This window comes from Drosophila yakuba, chromosome 2R (genome assembly GCF_016746365.2).
Source record: "Drosophila yakuba strain Tai18E2 chromosome 2R, Prin_Dyak_Tai18E2_2.1, whole genome shotgun sequence".
NCBI lineage: Eukaryota > Metazoa > Arthropoda > Insecta > Diptera > Drosophilidae > Drosophila > Drosophila yakuba.
In genome coordinates, this window is record NC_052528.2 from 20,448,072 (window position 1) to 20,470,926 (window position 22,855).

General features: G+C 40.4%; 3 protein-coding genes across 5 annotated transcripts in view; all 3 read left to right on the forward strand.

Moving 5' to 3' along the window:
• Positions 1-4,922: 4,922 nt before the first annotated feature.
• LOC6531583 (homeobox protein prospero) overlaps positions 4,923-22,855 on the forward strand; it is a 36,869-nt gene continuing 18,936 nt past the window's right edge. Inside the window, exons 1-3 of one of the 3 annotated variants that reach the window (XM_015195937.3) lie at positions 4,923-4,986; positions 6,043-6,299; positions 20,070-20,123. The gene's annotated coding sequence lies outside the window, so the exon portion shown is untranslated. Of the gene's footprint in view, positions 5,187-6,042; positions 6,300-20,069; positions 20,124-22,855 lie in introns of all 3 variants that reach the window. The other 2 variants (XM_039372548.1, XM_002092345.4) reach the window with 2 other exon arrangements.
• Positions 6,334-7,347, forward strand: LOC6531581 (ribonuclease kappa-A). Its single transcript, XM_002092343.4, has one exon. The coding sequence runs from the start codon at positions 6,750-6,752 to the stop codon at positions 7,290-7,292; it is 543 nt and encodes a 180-aa protein (XP_002092379.2). The 5' UTR covers positions 6,334-6,749; the 3' UTR covers positions 7,293-7,347.
• Positions 8,024-9,403, forward strand: LOC6531582 (histone-lysine N-methyltransferase, H3 lysine-79 specific). The gene is made up of 3 exons (XM_002092344.4): positions 8,024-8,217; positions 8,298-8,624; positions 8,674-9,403. The coding sequence occupies exons 1-3, from the start codon at positions 8,172-8,174 to the stop codon at positions 9,222-9,224; spliced, it is 924 nt and encodes a 307-aa protein (XP_002092380.1). The 5' UTR covers positions 8,024-8,171; the 3' UTR covers positions 9,225-9,403.

Consider the following 22,855-nt stretch of genomic DNA (forward strand, 5'->3'; position numbering starts at 1 on the left):
GTGTGACCAGCTGGCCCCAAGGGCTCCAATCAGGGTTGAAGGTTTTCCTGGGAGCTACTTTAAATCCTTTGGCGGCATCCTGCGCAGATAAGAAACCAAGTCCTGCATTTTTCCTCCTCCAATTATGTACTCAAATATTACTCGAATATGAGAGTTTCTATGGAAAAAGTTAGTTATTACAGTAATTATTATTTCTTATTTATGGCTTTTGCATAATCTAAGCTTTTTAATAGAACAATAAAATAATTATCAGAAATTGTATTAAAAATAGTTTTATACATGTTTATTGCGATGAATTTTACTCTGGATCTAAGCATGAGCCAACTCCTTTGAAGTATAACAAAAGAGGAGAATGTGTACGCTTTTGGATCCTGTACCTTCCGATCTCCAATTCTAACTTTACTATGTCCTGAAAAAATTATCTAATTGTAACATCTGGGAATTTAAATTTAATATTGAAAATAATTTTAATTTCTTGTATTCATTAAACCTTTCTATATAGTTTAACACAAATTTGTGTCGCATTAAATATATCAACATAATTTACAATGTACAAATTTAACAAAAATTGTTTGACAAATTATGTGTTCAGATCATAATTCATACATTAAATGAGAGCCTCTAATGCAATCTCTGTGATGATTTGAAAGCTACAAAACCATATAAGTAATTTAATGGCGCCAATATTTGAAAGTGGCTAGTGAGACTAGTACCACCACAGCCTTCTATATCTTACATTTTTTCTAACCATCTACACTATTCTTTAATTTTACACAACCAAGCGGCAAGAATGGGAACTCTAAATGAGCTGCCAGATGCAAATAAATTGAACTTAAGGTTGTTGCGACACCTAGCGTTAAGTAAGGCGCAGCAGATTTATTCACATAACTAGCGGCTTCTATCGGAAGGTAGCGAAAATGACGTCTTGTTCTCTGCACAGATAAAACTTACATAAACTTACATTACATTTGGTTTTTTCAGTTAATACTCATCTGTTTTGCTTGTTGGGAAAACTTTTCTTATTTCTTTTTCCATAATAGCGAAATCAGCTCAGTATTAACAAATGTTATCTATATTAAGTAATTCCGAAATGTAAAATGTAAAAATTGTAAAAAATATTATCTATATTAAGTAATTCCGAAATGTAAAATTTAAAGAATTTTATCCATATTAAGTAATTCCGAAATGTAAATTGTAAAAAATATTATCTATATTAAGTAATCCCGAAATGTAAAATTATTATACTCGAAAATTCATGTTTTTGGAGGCAGTTGATTGAGAAAATTGAGAAAATTTTTATCCAATTTTAAAAAATAATTTTCATTTGTTTTCTCTGAAAATGCTAATATGGTACATATTCAATGTTTTAAAAACCATACATAAATAAATTTTAAAGAAGAACATTTTTATTTTATTTAAAATAAATAAATTTTAAAGAAACAAATTTTTTTTTTGTTATTAAAACAAATTATGAAAATATCTTAACTGGTCCAAGAGTTATGATTTTTGTAACCCAAAAGTATCTAAGGCGCCACTGTGCACCGCTGCATTTGACTTGCGATTGCTTCGCGAAACGGACGAGAAAAACATTGCAAAATGGAAAAACGCTGCTTAACTAAATCAAAAACAAACGACGAATTCAACCAGCCTGAAAACCCAAATAAAAACCGAGTGGCATTTATGACGCTTTGGCTGAATTAATGAATGAATCGTGGTGGACATGGAAATGGATTTGGAGTTCGGCTTTGGAAGCTGACAAACTTAGAGTGAAATGGTTGTGAAATAGTTATAGCCATGGTAATGGTCCAGATGAAATAAAACATTCCAATTTATTTTTTTTGTAGTGCTCGATTCAAACGGGTTTAAATTAAGCTTTAATTTTAAACTAGCTTTTTAGTTGTCTCAGCTAAAAGACAAGCTCGGGTAAGTGGCGCCATCTAACAGATGGTCTGCTCAAATTTCTTAGCCAACAGATGGCGTAAGTGAGTGTATTATACGTGACATGAATAGATTATGTTTTATGTATTTTACTTTAAAATAATAATATGTAAACATAAATAAAAAGATAATTCTATTATAATGAAAATACTAGACATTATTAAAAATTTGCAGATAGGGAATAAAGAAACCCTTAATTCTTGAACAGCTTCTAAAGGAAAATATTTTACATGTCCAGAAAGAAATTTTGGCAGTTCTTATGGTAATCTAAAGCACCTTTATAAAAATATATCAAAATATTTAAAATTGAAATGATTTTGAATCATATGGAATGAGCAATTTAAGTCTTGCTATCATTCAATCCAACTCTACCTTATTTTATCGATTGTCCTTGGCAGCATTTCCATAGAAAAAGACCCAGAGACTCAAATAAATATAGATCAAAGTCACTGAAGCTAATGACGTATGAGCAATGCACAAACACAGCATTGGGGTGTCGGCGATTTAAAGGGGTTAAATGCTCCCCTAAAATTCAACAGGTGAGCATGTGGGTGGAATATCTATGTTTGTGGGTGATGGAATGGTCTTCGCTGACTTCACTGACCTTAAATCCCATTTTAAGCCCGTATTGTGGAAAATTGCTACCCTATTTTGCGATTCGCATTGATTAAATCAACTTTTAAGCCTAGATTATTATGCGATTAAATCCACTGCATTTGTGTGACTGACTGCGCATTTGAGATTGTTTTTCTTTACTTGTGCGTTTGTCAAGTGCAGTTTGAAATTCAAGTTGCCTAATAACTTAAAACCCCAAGCAGCTTTAATGGCCATAATTCGTCTTTGGCCGCAGAAGAGCTAGAAGAATCCGAAGGCAACAGCCAAGAGGAGTGTCTAGGTGTTGTTGCCATTGCTTTTGTTGTTATGGCGGTGTTAATGTTGTTGTTGCAGCACCACTATTGACATTATTGATGGAAATTCTTTTCTGTTTTTACGGGGGGAAAACGGAATGAAGAAAGTAAAACTTGACGAACCACTGACGAACTTCAAATGCTCTGATGCTTTTACCAATCTAAATTATTTTTAAATTTCCCAATCTTTAAGTACTGATTACAATTCTTTTCTATTTTTATTAGTTAGTTTATAGATGTTTCCACCTTGCCTTTTAATTGATATAAGGAAGAAGTCAGCCATTTTGGGTAAGTAAAAACTATTTGTGACTTGAAAAGTGCTTTATTTATTATTAATGGACTATGTCTTGTTTCATAGTATTACTACTTTCTGCGGATAAGTAGCAACGCGCGCTATTTACCCTTTCTTAGCAGCAAATGAAAGCCCAACGATGAGGTCGCTTATGTGGACAGGTGCAGTGGCCAGGTAAATTCAGGTGTGTGCGTGTGCGTGTGTTTGCCTCCGTTTTCATATGCCGTCCGTCTGTTTTTCGAATGCAGCCCATAAACCAATACCCATACCCAAACCCATACCAACACCCATAACCAGGCCCAAACCCAAAGCCAGAGCCATGGCATATCCATATCCCCCGGCTTCTGGGCCTAAACGAACAGTTATGCAAATCGAGAAGAGGCGCAGCTCCTCCCCCTCCTTTATCAGTCTCCCACTCGAGCGGTATACTTTACTTTTTTTTTTTTGTGTGTGTTTTTGTGTGTATTTAGCGCCTAATACCCAAGTTTATGTCGCTTAATTATAGACCTTAAACAGCCGCCGCGAACCGTTGGCCTAACATGCTAATCGGCAGACTCGGGAGCTAACCCCTTTTCCCATCCTGGCGGCGGTATCGAATGACCTTCTTCTGATCTGAGACGCCACTTGATGATCGATGAGGGGATAGCTTGGAAACTGTAGTAGCTTGGGAGCGGAAATCCGCGATGCGAATACTTTTGTTAGCCCAAACTGGTAATCGATAGTTCGCTTCAGTCCCACATCAATTGCCGGCCTTTTAGAGCCGGCTATTAAGCGGATTTGGCCAATTCGGTAGCGTACAGATTGGAAAAGAATCGCTCGTAGATCTGCTTTTAATAAGGCTTAAATGGCTCTGAGCGGGCACGATTAATTCGCCATAAAAGTGTGGCTTTAATTGGCCGACGAGTGGGAAGCATTAACTAAGGAAAGTGTTTGGCAAAAGAGCAGAATATGAATAGACCACCGACATTACACTGCTAGGAATCAGGAATACTCTTATCTGTCTTATTTTCTGCATGATTGATTTGGCAAGTAACTCCGTGTAAAGTATTTGTATTTTAATATTGATAAAATAATCTGAATTTATTGATTTCTAGTTCTATTTCTGAATTGCTACCATACATATGTATGTATATGTACATATATACTATAAAGTTTTTCACCTGACATTGACAGATAAGAGGGAAACAGGCACTTTGCCCTTTGCACTACATTTGAATGCCAAACGGACTGCAGTCAGAAGTATCCACCCGAAACAATGGGTGGGCGTTTAACAAGTGGGTGGTTTTCCAGTGGGTGGCTCTGCTGTGGGCAGTAGTTGTCCTTCACATGCCCTCTTACCTATGACATTAAGCGAAGCAAATTGAGTGACTGACTCGATTATGCCACTTGGTCAAAGTATTTGCTGTCCTATTCGATTACTGAGTGCACTCATAATGCATGCAATTAAGCGGAAATTTTCAACCATAATTGCAATAATTAATGCAGACCGTGAAATAATTTTTAAAGCGAATTAACATTCTTACTTCTTGTTAATAACAAAAAACAAAAAAATGTTATTTCATACTATCACTTAATGCACCATGATGCTCTCTCGCGAAATCCCCTTCTCATCTCTTCAACTCTCTCTCTCTCTCTACAGCATTTAACACCCACAACAGTAACAGCAAAAGCGCGATGGAGACATTCCCCCACTTGTTGCTCTCAGAGAGCCACTTCTGTGGGAGAGGAGACCCAGTGGGGAGAGAGCGAGAGCGTCCAACTATTTAAGCCACATCGCAAGGCAACTCGTGCTCAATCTTTGTTTTCGTAGCGCGGCGGTCGCATCGGAGTTGAGAACTCGAAGTAAAGGTGAACGAAGAATTCGATAAATACAATTGAATAGTTTTGAATATGTTGCGGTGATTTTTGGATTTGCATACCGGTTTTCGATAAGCGAATTCATTAAAACATGTTATGTTTAAATATCGAGAAGTGTTCCAAAGTGCGAAACAAACAAATTTAACAACAAATCTCCAAAGCGAATCACAAACGTGAGAGACACAGTAAATGTATGAAGTGTGCAAATATGAAGTGATATATATCCATAACATATAAATAGCAACCAATTATTTATTTTCTTATCAGTGTGTACATTATATTTTCATAAAGCACAAATAAAATTCGGTGAAGACACTAAAAAATTCATGCTTAAAGTTAAACTGAAAGCTAAACACTTTTTTTTCGATGAAGTTGCATTTTTTTATATGAATGTTTTTACTGATAACTGCGCTTACAACAAAAACGAGTGTGTGTGCAGTTGCAATGAAGAATGTGCTAGGCAAATAAGGCAAACAACAAACATATAACTGTAACTGAAACCCCACACTGGGAAAATAATCAGCCAAGAAAAATATTTTGACGTCTGTCAATTATTGAAAAATATTCTCTTGTAGTCAAATATTCTTGGAATTAAATTAAACTCTAAAAATAAAAGATCAGTAGAAAGCTTTTGAAAAAATCGTAACATTTCTTATCTTATTTTGTTTTAATAAACTGTAATTTAAATAAAAATGTAATAATCTTTTTTTATTTTTTTCTGTGCTTTCATAAGGAAAATACAGATAATGACAAGTTGATTGATTTGCGCAAAGGGAATTCGAGACACTTAAGATTTAGCCAAGTTCAGTGAGCAAACGCCCTAATGTCAAGGTCTTTGGCTTGGGGATCGGGTTTTAGACTAATGGACTTGACCCCCATTTTCTGGGGCTCTACGAAATCCGCAGCTTAAGTTACCAGAAAAACATATTTACTCACTTGGAGCTGAGGCCTTTTGTCTCAAGTTGCAACATGTGCTGAAAAATACAAAATATTATATCAATTAAGTTTAATTTTTCCAATTCTTGATGTTTCTCTAATCGTGCTTAGTAACCCCAAAAAACTAACGACAATTCGCATAAACAAACACCATAAAGGAAACGTTAAAAAAACAACATAGTGTAAAAAAAAGTTTAGCAACCGCGAAAACGACTTACGAATTTTCACAACAACTTGATGTTTTGTAACGGAGTTTCAAGAAACTGGTAAAAAAAAAAACTTTATTGTGAATTCTTCTGCTGCTTCTCCTTTGCAAGTGCGGCAAAAATTTTGTGGCTCTGCGGATTTATTAAGAACATCAAGTCACGGTAAGTTGTGCTCATTATTTGGTTGGCTATTTTGAATGCAATATCTTCCGCATGATTCACAAGGGGAATGCAAATCAGAGGCTGCCCTTTAATGAATCAGCTATGAAGCTACTTGGAATGGCCTACATTTAGTTCGGTGAAATTCACTTGTGATATAAATACGCAGAACTACATAAATGCAGCCATTGAATTGTAAAGAATTATTCTTGAAATATCAAATATATAGCAGGTCTTCGTTCTGACCGCAACTTACATATATGCTGCTACTACATATATCATTCACATATGCATGCAAATGGTATGGAAGACTGGTACTGTCAGCTGTCCATCATTGGCTAAGATCGAAACTAAGCCATTTCGAGTTGAACAAACCCAATCGCAATGCTGTCGAAAGCGAGAGGCACGGGTACGTTAACTCCATAATCCGACCACTCTGACCACTGTGATCTAATGCCGCTGAAATCGCACAAGGTTGTACTTGTGTACGAACCCGTGTTCATATGCAGATACATACATATTTACATGTATAGTACTCGTATGTGGTCCAATACATTCCGATTACGGTTTCGCTTTCAAAGTCGACTTAAACTTGGCATTCGGCACCTGTTGCGGTCAGAGCAACACTCGCCTACACTGTCGCACAAAGTTCGGATAGAATTGAAGAGAGAGCTGAAAATGATTTGTGGTCGCAAATGCTGTCTGTTCTGCCTGTTCATGAGCTCCTGGGGCTTCATAATGCTGAATCTGCTGGGCATTTTCTTCTACGTCCAGTCACTGATGCTCCTGGAGTCGTTGCCCTTGGAGCACCAGTACAACAGTATGGAGAGATTCAAGGAGGAGGCAGACGAGGCCTTCAAATACGTCTCCACCCGGTGCTTTGTGGCCGCCGTCATCTATCTGGGATTCATCTTAATTGCGATAGTGGCCATCCGCCGGGATAACAAGAGGAGGAAGCGTCTCTACAAGCGGGGAGCAATGCGAACACTTCGTTGATTTGTGTGCTCCAATGATTGGTTACGGAATAAACTATATATTTTCATGGTTCCAATTGCATTTCACCCACTCAGCGACGTCCACCCACTTGTTGGTTCGGATCGAGAGAACCAGTTTGTTGACCGCATTCTGCGATTAGCCTTAACTTCTTTATCGGCTATCCACTTTTCGAGTCTGGCCGACTGTCCAACTGTCCACTCTGTCCACTCTGTATTATGCATTCGTCTCGAGCAACCGATTTTTGACAGCGCACGTGACACCTTCTCCGAGGTGTGTTCTTTTTTGGGCATCATAAATTTCCGTGAAATTCTCTTTCCGAAACATGCTAATGGGGTGTGGGTTCCCAGTTCTGGCTATTCTGGGTCACTCTGGGTGCCCCCTACTTCACTCTGCTCTACTCTATTCTAGTCCGGGGTTATGTATCTTGTTCTTATCGACCGGGCTTTTGTGTCTTACACGAAAACCGTTGTGTAAATTATCGTACACGATTTTCTAGTTGCACTCTTGTGTATCTGACTTGTTATCACCAACCAAGTGCAGTCTGCTGAAGTCACTGCATTTTTTCGGGAACTCGGGTTAACTGATTTGGGGTTCTGGCAATACTTGGGAAGTATTCTAAATTATTAAAAATTCTTATGCAGATGTATATTTATATGTACCTTTATCTTACAAGATCAAACGGAAGCAGAGATCTTTAAAACACGATTCTGGACTGTACTGGCTGAATTCAGGAACATTTGATATTGACATCAAATTGAGATTTTTAAGTTTGTGACGCGTAAAAAATTTTATATTTTAGTAGGCAAACACTTGGCCAAGAAAATCAAAGTTTTTCCAAGACCACAAAGGTCCAGAGAAGGGAAGTGAAGAGCAAGTACTATGTCCCGATTTTTTATAGCCACCAAAGAGCGGCTCCAGAGGGGGTGTAAGTAGAAGCCACGGTTTGAAGAAGTTCAGGATTATGAACTCCCTTCAACGCAGAATAAAACCATCCTAAACCCCCAGTTCGCTTTGGCCAGATGTTGATCCACAACACTGTTTCCCAGCAAATGGCCGCTAAGACGCCTCCTGCGCCAGCAAAAGCGGGCAAGGCCAAACCGCTGCCACCGCCGTCCACCAATCCACCACCCAAGTGTCCGGGTGGCGACAAGGATATGAAACGCAAGCCGGGCTACTTTGCCAGTGGTGGTACGCACGCTGTGCTCAGTGACTGCCCAAAGCCGGAGGGCGACTTTATGAAGGCCTGGTCCGCCAAGAACAGCCGCTATAACCTCTTCCTCATCTCCGGTGTCCTGGCAGCAGGGGGAACCTTGGGCTATGCCTTGTCGTCAGGTGGGAATAGCAACTCATGTTTTCTGCCTTCTGTACCATTTAATCTCAGGTGTCCTCTGTCTGAATTGGACCATTCCCGAGTATCCGTACAACGAAGACGAGATGGAGGATTTTGAGATCGAAGAGGAGCGCCGGCGGGAGGAGAAGGAGGCGCGCGAGGAGCGCCACCAGGACGCAGTGGAGGCCAGGGAGCTGGGCATACGGCGTCGCCGAGCCAAGGAGGCCATGGAGAGGGAGGTGGACCTGATGCAGCGCGACATGGACGGCGGCATCACAGACGCCGAGTTGGATGAGCTGCAGCACCTGGCCGCCGAGCGCGAGGCCTTCGAGCTGTGGGAGAAGGACGAACTGAAGCGGTTGGAGGAGCAGGAGAAGGAGCGCGAGAAGATCCGGAAGGAGAAGGCCAAGGTCAAGGCCGAAAGGGACAAGGAGCGCGAGAAGAAGCGGAAGGAGAAGGAGGCGCAGCTCGAGAAGGAGGAGGCGGAGCGCGAGAAAGCCCGCGAAAAAGCGCGCAAGGAACGTGAAAAGGCGCAGAAGGAGAAGGAGAAGGAAAAGGAGAAGGCCGACAAGGAGGCCGAAAAGGCCAGAAAGGCCGGATAGTATGCCCTTATACTTCAGTTCAATTTACTTTGCCAGCAGTAACACCACAACAGCTAAGAAAATTCTTCAATCGGGCAAATGGAAATCAATACCCTGAGAGTAAAGCCCCCAAAAACACAGGATATACTGTTCAATAAAGAATCAAAATTGGTTGCTGTTGGCCGTCATGTTCTGCATTAGATAATGCGGTGTTTTGTGTTAATATCATATATTGATGATTTGATATCATATATAAATGATATAATATCATATATTGATGAGATTCCTCTGAGAAGATTGGTTGGTCGTTACAAGTTACTTCTAATTTTTGAGGCTCTGACTTTTTAAGCTTAACCAGACTGGAGGCACTCAAGTTTTAATCATGCCCAATCCAGATCCCTGGCAGAGTCTAATTACATATTTGTGTTGTGCCACTTTATAGACTACTTAACTTGCCACATGCAGCCACTTCCAGTGCAATATAGCCAGCGTTCTGTTTCGGACCAAATGAGGTGCAATAACAAAATGCTGGATGGCCCGAAGACCATAGATGTACGTATGTTTTATGCATTTAGAGTCAGTCGGGCACTCAGTGAGCTGTAGAGGAAATGGCTCATTGCATGTAATCAAAAGCAGCGAAATTGTATCTCGTAGATAGCATACGCATAGAGTGGATTCAATTGTGGCTACCATTACGCATCAAAGTGCGATCCAATGTTCGCATAACAACGACCACTTGTTGTTCGTCGCAATAAAGTGAGGTTCTTTCTCCGATTGGCCTCAGTTTTGGTTTGGTTTGGCAGCCCCTAATCTATTTAATGAAAATTCGCTACCGATAGATAGATAGATATAAAGCGTTTCCCCTTGCGCACCGCCGACCAGAGATGTATCTGCATTTGTATCTGCTGTGCTAAGTGTGCCGGCTTGTGCGCACATAATGAATCACAATCGTCGTCAGTTAAGCCAGGCTTATCATTAATCAAATTAGCTGCAGCAGCAGCGACTACAACAAAACACTTGCTTGTCTGACACCGCGTTGCAGTTGCAGTTGCATCTTCCAAGTGGCAATGCGGCACAGTGGGCCAGATCGGCAGTGTAATTAACTATTAACATGAGTGGCTGCGATTGTGCCACAAATGAGCAATTGCCGAGAGCTTATCAAATGGAGTAGAACAATCAATTAACAGCAAGGGGCACAACAAATTCTGGTCCATTGCAGTTCACTGACCCGTTGAAGCGATCTCAAAATCAGCGTGATTCCTATTCGATTTTGGGAGTGGTTTTCCAATGCGTCATGGGTTCTAATTGTATTTCTAAACATGTCGTAAATCTCCTTGATGCTAAAGCGTTGGGCAATTAATGCAGTTCAGTTTGGATTGATGGCTACTTTTAGGGAAAGAATCTTAACTGAAAACACTAGTTATGCATTAGATATATATTAACTTATCATTTATATATTGTATCCTAACAAGCAATAATAACCACGGTGCGGTGCCCACACATGGCCAGTCCGCTGAAGCTAGCTAATTTATCACTGGCATTCACGCTTCGGTATTCCCTATTCCACCTATATCCATACCCATATCCATATCAGACCCCAAGCCCAGCCCCTCCCCATCGTCCATTTCTGACTGCGAGTGACATTATTACTGTCACACTGTGTCGCCCGATGCAGCTCCTCTGCCTTTTATAATGCATTTATGCTGCAATTTGTTTGAATTAGCGGCTCGCGGGCCCCAACTTGCCGCGGATCGGAGTGGCTGGAGCCGATGGAGCTGCTTGGACATGGGGAAGTGTGCTGCGGAGGCGGAGTGGCGCAGTGTCACCGGTTTAGTGGTTTATTTGGGGCGTGTATCCATGCATCTATGCCCGTACCCCACTCGGCCTGGTACAAGTATCTTATGCAAGCAGAGCTCGAAATCAAAAAAAAAGAGCTAGAGATTGGTCTAAAGTAAAAGTAGCTGCATTTACCCAGTTGCAACACCGCCAGATGAAAGCTTCCGGGCAGGGGCGTTGCCCATGGAAATGGGACGCTGCTGCTGCTTAGACCGAGGAAATTCCAAAAGTAACTGGAACTCATTTTCATGAAAATCCCCTTGGATTTCCATCTGCCATCTGTCTGGCTTAAAACAAAGCATTTATCTTACATTTATCTCTAGCAAATATGCGTTTTCAACGGAGTTCATGAGTTTACACTATACTCTATATCGTGCCTTATCGAGTCTTACATGTAAATATTTGCATCAGTGACCGGATTCTGGGCTGTGATAAGATTTACAGCAGCATTTACAACCTAGAGATTATAAACCAAGCTTTTATTTATGGTAGGCTTATTCATGAAGATAAAGTAGGAATATAGAAGAATTTTCTCTTTAGTATACTCTGAAAAACTAAATTAAAAGAAGTTGTATTGCATTTAGCTTTTAATATCCATTCCATTTTCTTAGTTCCCCCTAGCTTAAGTTCTTTCACAATGAATTTTCAGTTCATTGACGGGGAAAGCGCCCTGCCAACTCTAATTGGAACTCTCACTTGATAAGCGTTACAGTAAATAAACAAATTGGCCAAGTGGTTAGTGGCTGCTTGGCTATTTGGCTTGGAGCTGCCTTTGGGGGCCTATTCAGCAAATTGAATCGCTGCTAATCGAAGCTGCAGAATTGAGAGCCAAGAATCGAGAGCTGAGAATCGAGAATCGAGATCCGAGAATGACGAACGAAGAACGGAGAGGTGCGAGCGTGCGAAGCGGCGTTTTGTATCTGGATTGAGGTCTTGCCACAGTTAGCCGAGCAAAGCGCAGTTATACCAATTCTCCATGGCCACAGTCTCGGCCACAGTGGGTCAATTCTCCATGCTCCACTCTGGGCAATCAATTTGTGCGACTTGTTCTAGGCCTTCTTCGCGCACTTCTCGATTTTGTTGTGCAGTGCACGTAGATTGAGTCACTCCTCCTCGCATTTGGCATTTGGTATTCCCATTTGTATACGAGTATATATGTACATATGTACACTCATATTCGTAATTATTGTAATGAGCCATTTCTCTAGTTACTTTCCTCGTTGAGCGGATGGGCTGGGTTTTTAATTAATTTTCCATTGACCCAGCCTGACAGCTGAGCCTCAGCTTTTTCCCTCTTTTATTTGTTTGAGCCCAGATCAGAGCTTGGCCAGCCCAAGAGCATTTCATATTAATTCTCATTTTTTGGGGCTCCAATTCGGGGCTTTCGGATCCGCCTCTTCTGTGTGGCCTCCGGTTTCGAGGGGGCCTTCTGTCCAGATTCTCCAGCTTATTTGTTGTGTGGCCATCGTCAAATTTCGCATTGAAACACGAGACAGTGGAGCCAAAAGCCATGGGTATAATCCGAAAACCCTTGAGATGGGAGAGCAGAATATCTGTGTAATAATAGATGCCATGGAAATTTCATACTAGAATTATAAAATTATGAATATTTACTGTCGGGATTTACTAAAATCAAGGTAACATATGCCAACTACTTTTCAGCAACTGGTACCACGGTGCATGTCCTGCAACTGAGCTTTGTTATAAATTAAATTATTTTCGCGTGCATATATCTCCTCGGTATTTATGTGCCCATGTGCCGTACGGATATCGTTACACTAAATTGTTATGTCGGTCTGCTGACCAAAGAAAGAAGTCCGGAACATCAAAATGGCAGAGGGGGCGTAAGCGATTTGTCTTTCGGTTAATTTTTTGTCGGCCCCTTAAGTTGAAGTACCGCTAAGACCACCGCCTTCGATCCTGTTTCGCCTTTATTTTCTTTTTTGGTATTTTGGCCCATTCTTCAGATTGCGGAATCTCGGGTAATAAAGTAATTAAAGCTCCTGACACTGTTCAATAATTCATCTTTCTTTCGGCGAACGGGAGATTAATTGAGATTGGAAAGGGGTATGCAACTGATTTGCATTTAATTGCGTATAATTGGAAAACCAAATATGTATTATTTTCACTCACTTAACTTTATTTGGCAAATGCAACTCGAAAAACGTTTGCTGTCCAGCGAAAGCAAACAAAAGCGAGAGACTGAGGTAATGAGTGCAATAAAAAGCATTTGTTAATGACTTTTGAATACGCAATTTGCTGTTGTTGCTTGGGTTCCAGTCTTCAGCTTCTTCATGGCTATATACATACACATATATGTATATACTAGTATACAGATATATCTTTTATTTTCCTTTTGTTAACTGTAAATCGTTTTACTTTCGCGCGAGTTTTAATCGCCGCCTGTTGCTTCTGATGAAGATAATGATGATGATGATCTGCCAAATCCACAGTCCGAGAAACATTTTGCAACATTTGTTGGCCACGTTAATGTGGCCACCATAAAAAGCGTGTGAACCCAGTGTTAACGTGTCGAACCAGACAATAAGCCACACTTGGCGACACTTTTCTCTGGCCATCGCTTTTCCTCGCCGTAAGTCGATTGGGTCGTTTTTACCGGCCAAAAGTGAATGCGGCTTTTCTTCACCATTTCCATTCGCCCTAATGATTTCCGTTGAGATTTTAGCCCTTAAAGCAGGAAAAAATATACTTTTCCGCACTTACTTTGCTGCTTCCAATTTCTTTTCCTACTTTGCTATACACAATTTTTACCCACGGAAAATCAGAGATTTAAAATAGATTAGAAACTGTAAACTTATCAACACGATTGTGACAAAATTTTATTATAAACATGGTATCGTTGAAAATATAATTTCGTTTCAGGTTTAGTTTGGCATTTTACATATTTCTACCCAAACGGCCCACTTACCACTTACCACTTACCACCGACCGCAATTCAATTTTCACTTCTTAACCCAATTGCACACCCTCATTTTCCGGTATTATCCACTTGCATTTTCCGCCGAATGGCCGCTGGGCAGCGCCAAGTTGCTGATCCACAAATTAGACTCACATTTAATTGCAGTGCTTGGCGGCGGGAAAATGCAGTTGCAGTTGGAGTTGCAGTTGCAATTTCGCCTTGCGACTGTCAGCAAACCGAAAAAATGCAGCAAAAAAATGTTCATTTCATTGCGCGGGTAAAAGTCGCCTCGATGCAGTTGCTCCGTGGACACAATGGACCGTGGATCGTGAGCTGCACAGACAGCTACTGTTATTTTATTTGTCAGGAAAATTGGGTCAACTTGAGCGGCGATCTGGGGGAAGACTGGCCAAGAACGATGACTAAGAAATGTGTTAATGATAGCGAGTGGCGTAATTAGCCAGAAACATTTCTCGTTGGCCAAAACGAAAACGTTTCGCTGTCGCATGCCACACAAAATGCTCGCATTTCTGGGGCAGCTGAAAGCCGCGGCAGGAAATTGCGTGCATTTTTGGTGGTACATAAATTAGTTAACTATTGCATAAATTTAGTTAACCTTCGACAGGTGAGCGTAAGCCAAAAATTAAACTATATTATCCACTAACTATATTTGCATTTGAGCGTTGACAGAATAAACATTAATCAAAAAGTATACAAAACTAAGAGGGCTGAGTATAGGCAAATGTTTAATTATTTTTTTTAAGCTACATTATATTAATTAAAAATTGTTTGTAAATTAGTTCTTTGAATATTTATGTGTCATTAAGAATTGAGGCTCCATGAAATGAAAACCTTTTCCCCAAATATTCATTAGTTAACTCCAGGCTCATTTGGGTATGCCTTGGGGAAATAAAATGATCAGTTTTGTTATTTAAATAGCTGAATACATTTCGGAGAACTGAACGGCAGAAGCAAAAACCATTCGAAAATCATCAACGAATAAATGTCAAAATAATAACAAATTAACTGCCTTGGCTGCCGTGGCTGCCACAAGAAATATGACAGTTTACAAACGGTAAAAAATGTGCCCCACAGCAGCGGCAATAAACATTAACTTGGCTTAGATGACGTTGACAATTTCCAAGGCGTCAACTTGTCAGACTTGGACGGCTCATAAGGAAATTTGTCTGCAGGTTGGCAGTGGAAATGGAAGTTGGTACTCGGTACTGGTGGTTATGGTTATGCTAACGGTTAATTAGTTAATACAGCATAGGGGTCAAAGAACTGCAGATAACCCTAAAGGGTACACCGGGAAAAATAACTATGAAATAGGTTTGGGTACGCGGTTAAAGGGTAGGAATTGTAATGAAAAAATATAGACTCTAATATTTCCATAAATTTTAAAGCTCTTCTTGCTTCATTTTTATGGAGTGTAAAAATAATAGTACTGCTTCTTTATTTGTTTCTTCGTTGTCTGGCCCACGCGTCTATCCCCAAATGATAAATGATTAAACAAACACGAATGCTCATACATATTTAGCCAAAGGCAATATGCAGGTAGAACATCATTAAACCCTGTCGTCTCTAGTTTAATTGGTCATTTTTACGTGCGGAAAGATTATGGATATCCCACAATCGCTTTGAGGAACATAACTTTTTAGGGGAATTTTCACGCTGCTTAATACTTCAACACCTAACCAGCTTCCGCTGCACTCAGACATCCTCCTCCACTTCTACACTTTAGAGGGTATATATTAAGTGTACATATAGGAAAGATCCGACAAAGTCGACTTCAACGGAAGTACACTCACGACTCGCGTTGGTTCGCATAATCAAAGACATGCAGACAAAGTGTAAAGACCCTTTAGAATTGAATGCTTGAGTCATCCATCGACAGCAACTTTGGCGGCTTTGGATGTGAGTTTTGTGTTTGGTGTTTATTTGTATTTTTTGTTTGGGCTTTGCTTCCGTTTTCAAACAGAGAACCACCGCTACGACGATCGAAACCATTAGAAATCCAAAGCTGCCACCTGTAGTCGGCGTTTTTCTGTGGCAAGTGCACAAATGCAATCAACTGCAATTGCAGTGGCAATTGCAGCGTTTCCGCTGCTTTTGGCCAAAAAAGGCATTCGACAATTATTGTTATTGAATGTGAGGAAAGGCAACAAGTGCAATGCACTGCACTTAAATTGCGCCCACTTATAATCCAGTCGATGAGTAAAAGGGACAGCAGCAGCACTTCGGTGGCAACTTCTTCGTTTTATTTGCCAACACGAAAGGCAAAGACCGGTCAACTTGGAAATTGTCAACACACAGCCAGATAGCCAGCCAGCCACTTGCCACACAACTTTGCCTACAACTCCCCAGAGTTTCGTAGCCTCGTCGATTCGTGGGGCTTCGGCGGGGTTACCAGACATCCAGCTGCGTAGACAGAGCTCAGACAAACGTCAATAGACCAGCAATATAGTCGAACTCTGCCTACGCTTCCCTGACGTGGAAATTATCGAGAAATTACCGGGAAGTGCAAATAAAAGCGGTTTGAATGTTTATAGATACTTGCTGCTTTTTAAATGCATGTGGGTTTAGCTAACGCAAAAGTTCAGTGCCAATTGAAACTAAATAACTGAATTAATCCAAGCGATTTAGTTATTGTTGATCGCAAACCATATGCCATAGTTCTTGTACCGATTTCAGCAATCCGATGCCCTATCATAATCTTTGGCTAGCTTTGCAGTTTGGTTGCTTCTCTTTTTTTTTGGCATGTGCCGCGTGAAAAACGAAATGAAAAGTTGTTGCTGATGTGTCGATGCGGCTGCTGCGCTGTTGCTGTTGCACTGTTGCTATTGCAGTTGCAGTGGTCAGTTGGCGGCGTATCTTTTGGCCAAACGAAGGCTGCGGACCCAGCGAAGTATAGACACACACTTGCAAACACATTTGAAAATGGAAAGTCGTCGTCTGGTTGTCGTTTGCAGTTTTGTTTTGGGGGTTTCGTTGGGGTTTTCTTTTTCCATTTTTTTCGGTTTCATTTTGAGATTTTTTTTTGCTAGACTGCAGACTGCAACCGGTTGCATTAGTGCAACAGCGCTCCGAAACATTAGCACATGCAACATATTTTCGTAGTATTTTTATTAGATTTTGATTTATTGTTTGTGTGGATTGTGGGGGCCTAGTGGCTAATTGGAGTTGGCCAAGTCGGAAAATGCGGTAACTGCCGTGCAGGCGGGATTCTTGGCGAGAAACGAGAAATCTCCGCATCTCCTTTGCGGAGGAAAGCGAAAGTTAGACGCTTTAAATTTGAAATTGAAATTTCTTGTTACTCGGTTTATGGCCGAGGAAAAGCAAAAGCCGCGATTCGCGAGACTCCAGCCAAGTGCACGTTTTGGTTTGGGCCATAAACTGTGGCCTGCCATTATGAGCTAACGCGGCCAGGGCGACGGAGAGGTTTCTTTTCGCACTCGCACTCGACGGGTTACATAAGGTTGCGGTTCGGCAAAACCTTACCGAACGTCATTAAAATTGCAAATTTCTTTCCGCCTTTATCTGCCTGTGTGGATAATGGGACCAGAAACTAATAAGCAGGTGCCGCCTGGATGTAGAAATATCTGCGGCAACGGACCAAAGATACAAATCCCATTGTTACAGCCAGATAAACCTTAGAGCAAACTTTCTGCTTTACTCGGCGATTCTGCGTGTCAACGATTTCCAGAATCGAGTTTATAAATAAATAAATAAAACATCAGCTTGAATTAGTGACTGGCCCTGACTGTCTATCGCTTTATAGTTGAGTTGAAACAAAACCATAAGCTGGATTGATTTATAATCGCATACAATATCTGTATTATACGTTTCCTAGACAAAGGTTGTGGCACAAAACTACCGTTTTATTGAAGAGGCGAGCTAGATTTTGATATATTTTTTATGGTCATCGCAAAATCAATTTTGCGGTTAATAAAGGGTTTAGTGGGCCTTTTTATATTCTGCACAGTTTTTTAATAGAAAGGCAAAACTTTGAATGTATGTTTAGAAGTCTTTAACCGAAAAACCATCTTTTCCCAAATGAACTTGCCAAATTTGGAAAGATTTATGTATGGCAAAGATTACTTTCTTTAATCCAATTAACCATATATATCTCATTATTCTCTTGACATCCCACGATGGTCTCAATGGGTTAAAATTTCACCCGCTTCAATTTCAATTTGAGGCCGTAATCAAATACATTTGGCCACTGCCCACTCAAAAAAAAAACACACACGCACAACAAATTAACAAGTTTATCAATTAACATTTGAATTATATTTATGAGCAAAATATTTCGCTCTTTCATTGCCATTAAGTGTTTATAACTTTCACTGCAGCGTCGCTGTCTCATCTCTCAATAGAAAACATTAATTAAAGCATTAAATGCACATAATTAACACAGTCGCAGATGCTGCCGCTTCTTTTGCTCGTTTATATATGGTTATATATTGTATGTCTATAGTGTGTCTTTCTGCCCGTTTTTGCCAAACAGTTGCACATTCGTATGTGCGGGATTTTAATGATTTTCCTTTGTTTTGTGGTTGGTGTTTTTCGCAAACGTTTTCGCATGGGAAATGATTGGGGAGCAGTGCAGAAAAAGTGGGCAGCTCTGCGGGGAAACTCCGCGTCATTGAGGAAAAGCCGTCAAGTTGAGTTAACCTTGAGTTTTCCGGGATAATAAATTAAACTGTTTTGTGTGTGGGGGCCATTTTCAGTTGCGGTAAGCATAATTTCTTTTCTTCATATGCGGAAGATATAATCGAATGTGAAGGAAGCATAACCGCAGACTGTAAGAAAGCCATTCGCCTTAAGTGCCATTTTAATAAAAATACAACTAGCTGTTGGCACAAAGACAACAAAACCACTGATTAAGTTAAAAACAATCCTAATAAGTTCGCTGATAGACGAAACTCTATTATCTTTGACCGTATCGCAGTTTATTTTATGCCAACATTATGTAAACGAAGCCCAAGCCGAGCGAAAAGAAACTGAAAAATTAAATCGGAAGCTTCACCCAAATAAACCGAGTTTTTACAGTTAAATCAAGATGGGCAAAAAATGCGGCGTGTGTGTCAAATACGTTTAAAAATTCAACAAGAAAAAAAGCAGCAGAAATCCATCGAAAAATTTGACCACAGTAAGGGAACAATGCAAAATAAAACCGAATAAAATTAAAATGTTTGCCTTGCAAACCGGTTGGAGCATAATAATAATCATATCAGAACCGGTTGGATTTAAGAACTGTTCAAAATGAACTGTAGTCGAACAGAGAATAAAATCTCCACAGTTTTTCTGCCTTGGCTTGTAATCTCTGAAACCTTTTGGCAATTAATTTTACAATTTAAACCAAAATAATTTAATTTAAGGTAGTGTCACAACGGATCACAGCCTAATTTCAATTTGATTGGCGCTTGATTGAGATCTGCGGGCGAGACAAGCGTGAAGCATGCAAAATTGCCGCGACTCTGTAATATAAATATAATAAACAACTCAACGCTTTTGACCAGAAAGAAAAAGCGGTCGAAAAGATTGCCAAAGTTATTGCCTGTCAGGCCAAGTGACGGCTGCCCAATCTTGGGTTTCTCATTTCGCTTCGTTTGGTTTGCTTCGGTTTGGTTTGGTTTGGTGTTTTTGGGGTTTCTCTGGTCCTGGTACCGCTGATTATTGAAAGAACTCTTCCGGAATCGCGGGGTACGGGGCAAATGGGTATTACTTTCCAAGTAGATAAGCCATCGGGCGAGTGCTAATCACAAGCTGCCTTCAACGGGTCCCCTGGCCATTGATTTATTGCCAGATTTCAAGTTAACACTTTTTTGCCGATCCCAAATTGAGTTATTTATTCCTGCACCGAACGGTCACGTACTCAGTGTGGCAGTAGTGGCAACCTGTTGCACGATGCTAGTTGCAAGTTGCACGTTGCACGTTGCTAGCGCAAAGCTTAGATTTATATACGTAGATTTTGGCAGTCGTGTTAATGAAGTTTTGCTGATTTATGTGCCTTTGAGGCTGTCGCCAGTTGCCCACAGGAAGTGGTTTTCAAAAATCGATTTGGAAAATCTAATTGGAATCCTTTTTTCTCTTTTGCCTTGCAGATTCTGGGCAGTTCACTTCTAACGCTGGAGTCATCACTGGAAACCCATTAACTGGTAAGTGCTAAAAACGTAAAAATATTTAACAGCCCGTGGTATTTGTCAAACATTTAAGCTGCCAAATAAACGTTTCTGTTTACTGCCTGCGATCATTAATGGCTGGTCGATGGACAGGCTCCCAAAAGAACTACAAAAAAATTATCATAAAATCCCCGCTTAAATAAGCATTCATGCTCCAGTTATGAGCGTTATTTGAGGATCTTCGGCCACCTTTCCACCACAACAAACCGATTCGTCTTTATTCTGCTGCGTTTTATGGTTTTGCTTAGCTGCACAACCAGTTTGGCTTTTGTTAATCAAAACGTCAGAGAAACCTTCACGAATGACAAGAAAAAATGTCAAATATTTTGTTGCAGGGGAAAAGTGAAAATCTGAGAAAATAAAATCGTACAAACGCAAAATGAAAATTACTCAAATTGTGGTTTATTTTTCCTAGCAATTCATGCATGTAAAGGGGTGCCAAAGTGAAACTGAAACTGGCTCTTGGTTACGGTTGAGTAAAGTTTGCGATCATGCCTTTAATGGGTTATAAAACGAGGGTTTTGGGTCTGTAAGTGGAGGCCAAGCTTGTTAGCGGTTCTTTTTTTCGTAAGGAATAAATCATGGACAATTTTTGGGCATTTATTTCTTGACCCGAACCGTTTTTGTCTCTTCATTTCACTTAGTCATATAATTTTTATGTTTTCGTATATTTTTCTTGTTTTTTATGCCAAAAGAAAAGTGATTCACGATCTTTTTGGGTCAAGTTTACTGTTTTTTGTTGGTTATACTCTTCTGATTGCCATGAATCACTTGTATCTTGGCCAAAAATCAAACTCATTTTCCACAACAATGTTGTGCGACTCATTAGCGCTGTTTAATTAGATATTTATCTTGACTTTGGCCTGCAGCCAAATTTCGCACATCTATCGTCTGTATTTTGGAGTTCTCTTCGCCTCGCACTTCAGTATTAGGTTCCCTTATTGTGTCAACACAATTCAAAGCAAATTGCCAATTGTTGTCGCTTTGTCAGTTTTGCTAATTCCCAAACAAAACAAAATTGAATTATTTATCAAAGGCAAAAATAAAAGCAAAAAGAAAAACGATTTTTGAGCAAACAAAAGACAAGCAAACTGTGCTTCGAAGTTCATAAATAATTTGTTACAGATTCGGCGTTTTATTTTTGGGTCTCCGCGCATTGTTTAGGTTTCGAACTGAAATACGCCTTTTGAGAGCATTGAAATTTATAGATTCCCCAGTCAAAAGCTTTCAATTTTCTGGCCAGCAACGATTCTTGATTGAGAGCTATGAAAGGAATGGTCTATTCAGGGGTTCTATACTAGGGTTCTTTTCCAGTTAAACGACTTTCCCGAACAAAGGAAGGGGCAACAGTCGGTAGAATACTTTCTAAATGCACAAATCATGCCAGTGGGTAAAGAATTACACGCCGTAGAATAAACATTTCGGTCTCCGAAACTCCTAAATAGGCTTTAATTAACAATTTATGTATGTCCAGTGGCAGTGGCGGTGGCAGCAGCAGCAGCATCAACTTGATGCATCATCCTCGCATCGGCGGGGGATTCATATCTCCATCGGAGGCTGTAATCTGCTGGCTACTGTGCGTTGTCACAGCCAGCTCCTGCGGCCTCTCTTCTGCATAGTCATCCTTAATTATTATGATTATCGATGTTTTATGCTCTATAATTGCCGCTGGCGGTGCGGAGTTGGCAGTGACTTGGACTTTTTGGGCGTCTCCCGGCCCGCCCCCCAAAATTGCTGTCTTCATTGCGCTTGCCTTTTCCTAAGGCCCTTACCTAATTGATATAATTCAGCAGTTTAGGTTTGGCTTTCTTTGTTGCATGCCTGACGTTCGCCACGTCAAGTTCGTGTCCTAAGTCTTTTGTTTTGGCCGTCAACTGCCGCTGGTTCTACATAAATTACAGCAGGCTAATGATTATCTCTTAGTTGGTTAGTCAAGTGTCAGTCTAACACAAGACAAACACATATATCCGCCGAGAGTGAGGAACCAAAACACCGGCAAACTAACAGCCGACATCGGGTGAAAAGCAGTTTTGTTTTGACACAGTTGCTGCACAGTGGACTCATAAAATGTGCACTATTAATTGAACAGTAGTTATGAACACAGCATGCGCCTAATTTATTGGTTCTTTAAGATCCATAAAGGTTAAGTACATTTTACCGCTTAAACTCGATGCCATTTTATGGGTTACAAGAAGTCAAAAGTTTACTACTTACCTAGTTTCAATTCAATAGGCATAGAAAAATGAGAATTTAGTCCCATTTTAAAACAGTTTGAAGTCACTGTGAGCCAGTTTGCTAGCTGGCAGCTCTATCCGGACCACGTCCATCCAACCGGGCGGAATGTCCAGGGCGGGCGTGCATTAAAATTTATTATATAAGCCAACAGAGTCGCCTTTTGCAGTCGCAGCTTCATCTGCCGCCGTCGCAGCCGTTGCGTTGCGTTGCGTTGCAATCTTTTAAAAATCTCGCGTACTCATCAACAACATTTCAAAGTGTACGTACATCAAAGTGGACTAGCCCCTGACTTCCCAGCCTAACAGTTGTACATGGAAGGTGTATCGCATAAAATCACAAAAAGCTATCTAAACAGGAAACCCAACAGCAACACATCAACGGGGCAGTAGCAACATCGGCTGCAACAGCAACACCAACAACAGCAACAAAAGCAACCACAATGTCGTTGGCGGCGTCGAGTAAATTAAAACAAA

Coding starts and splice junctions, on each gene's coding strand:
- LOC6531581 (XM_002092343.4), top strand. CDS start 6,750: ATGCCGCTGAAATCGCACAAGGTTGTACTTGTGTACGAACCCGTGTTC.
- LOC6531582 (XM_002092344.4), top strand. CDS start 8,172: ATGTCCCGATTTTTTATAGCCACCAAAGAGCGGCTCCAGAGGGGGT. Junction 8,218..8,297: donor AGAGCGGCTCCAGAGGGGGT/GTAAGTAGAAGC, acceptor CTAAACCCCCAG/TTCGCTTTGGCCAGATGTTG. Junction 8,625..8,673: donor GGGCTATGCCTTGTCGTCAG/GTGGGAATAGCA, acceptor ATTTAATCTCAG/GTGTCCTCTGTCTGAATTGG.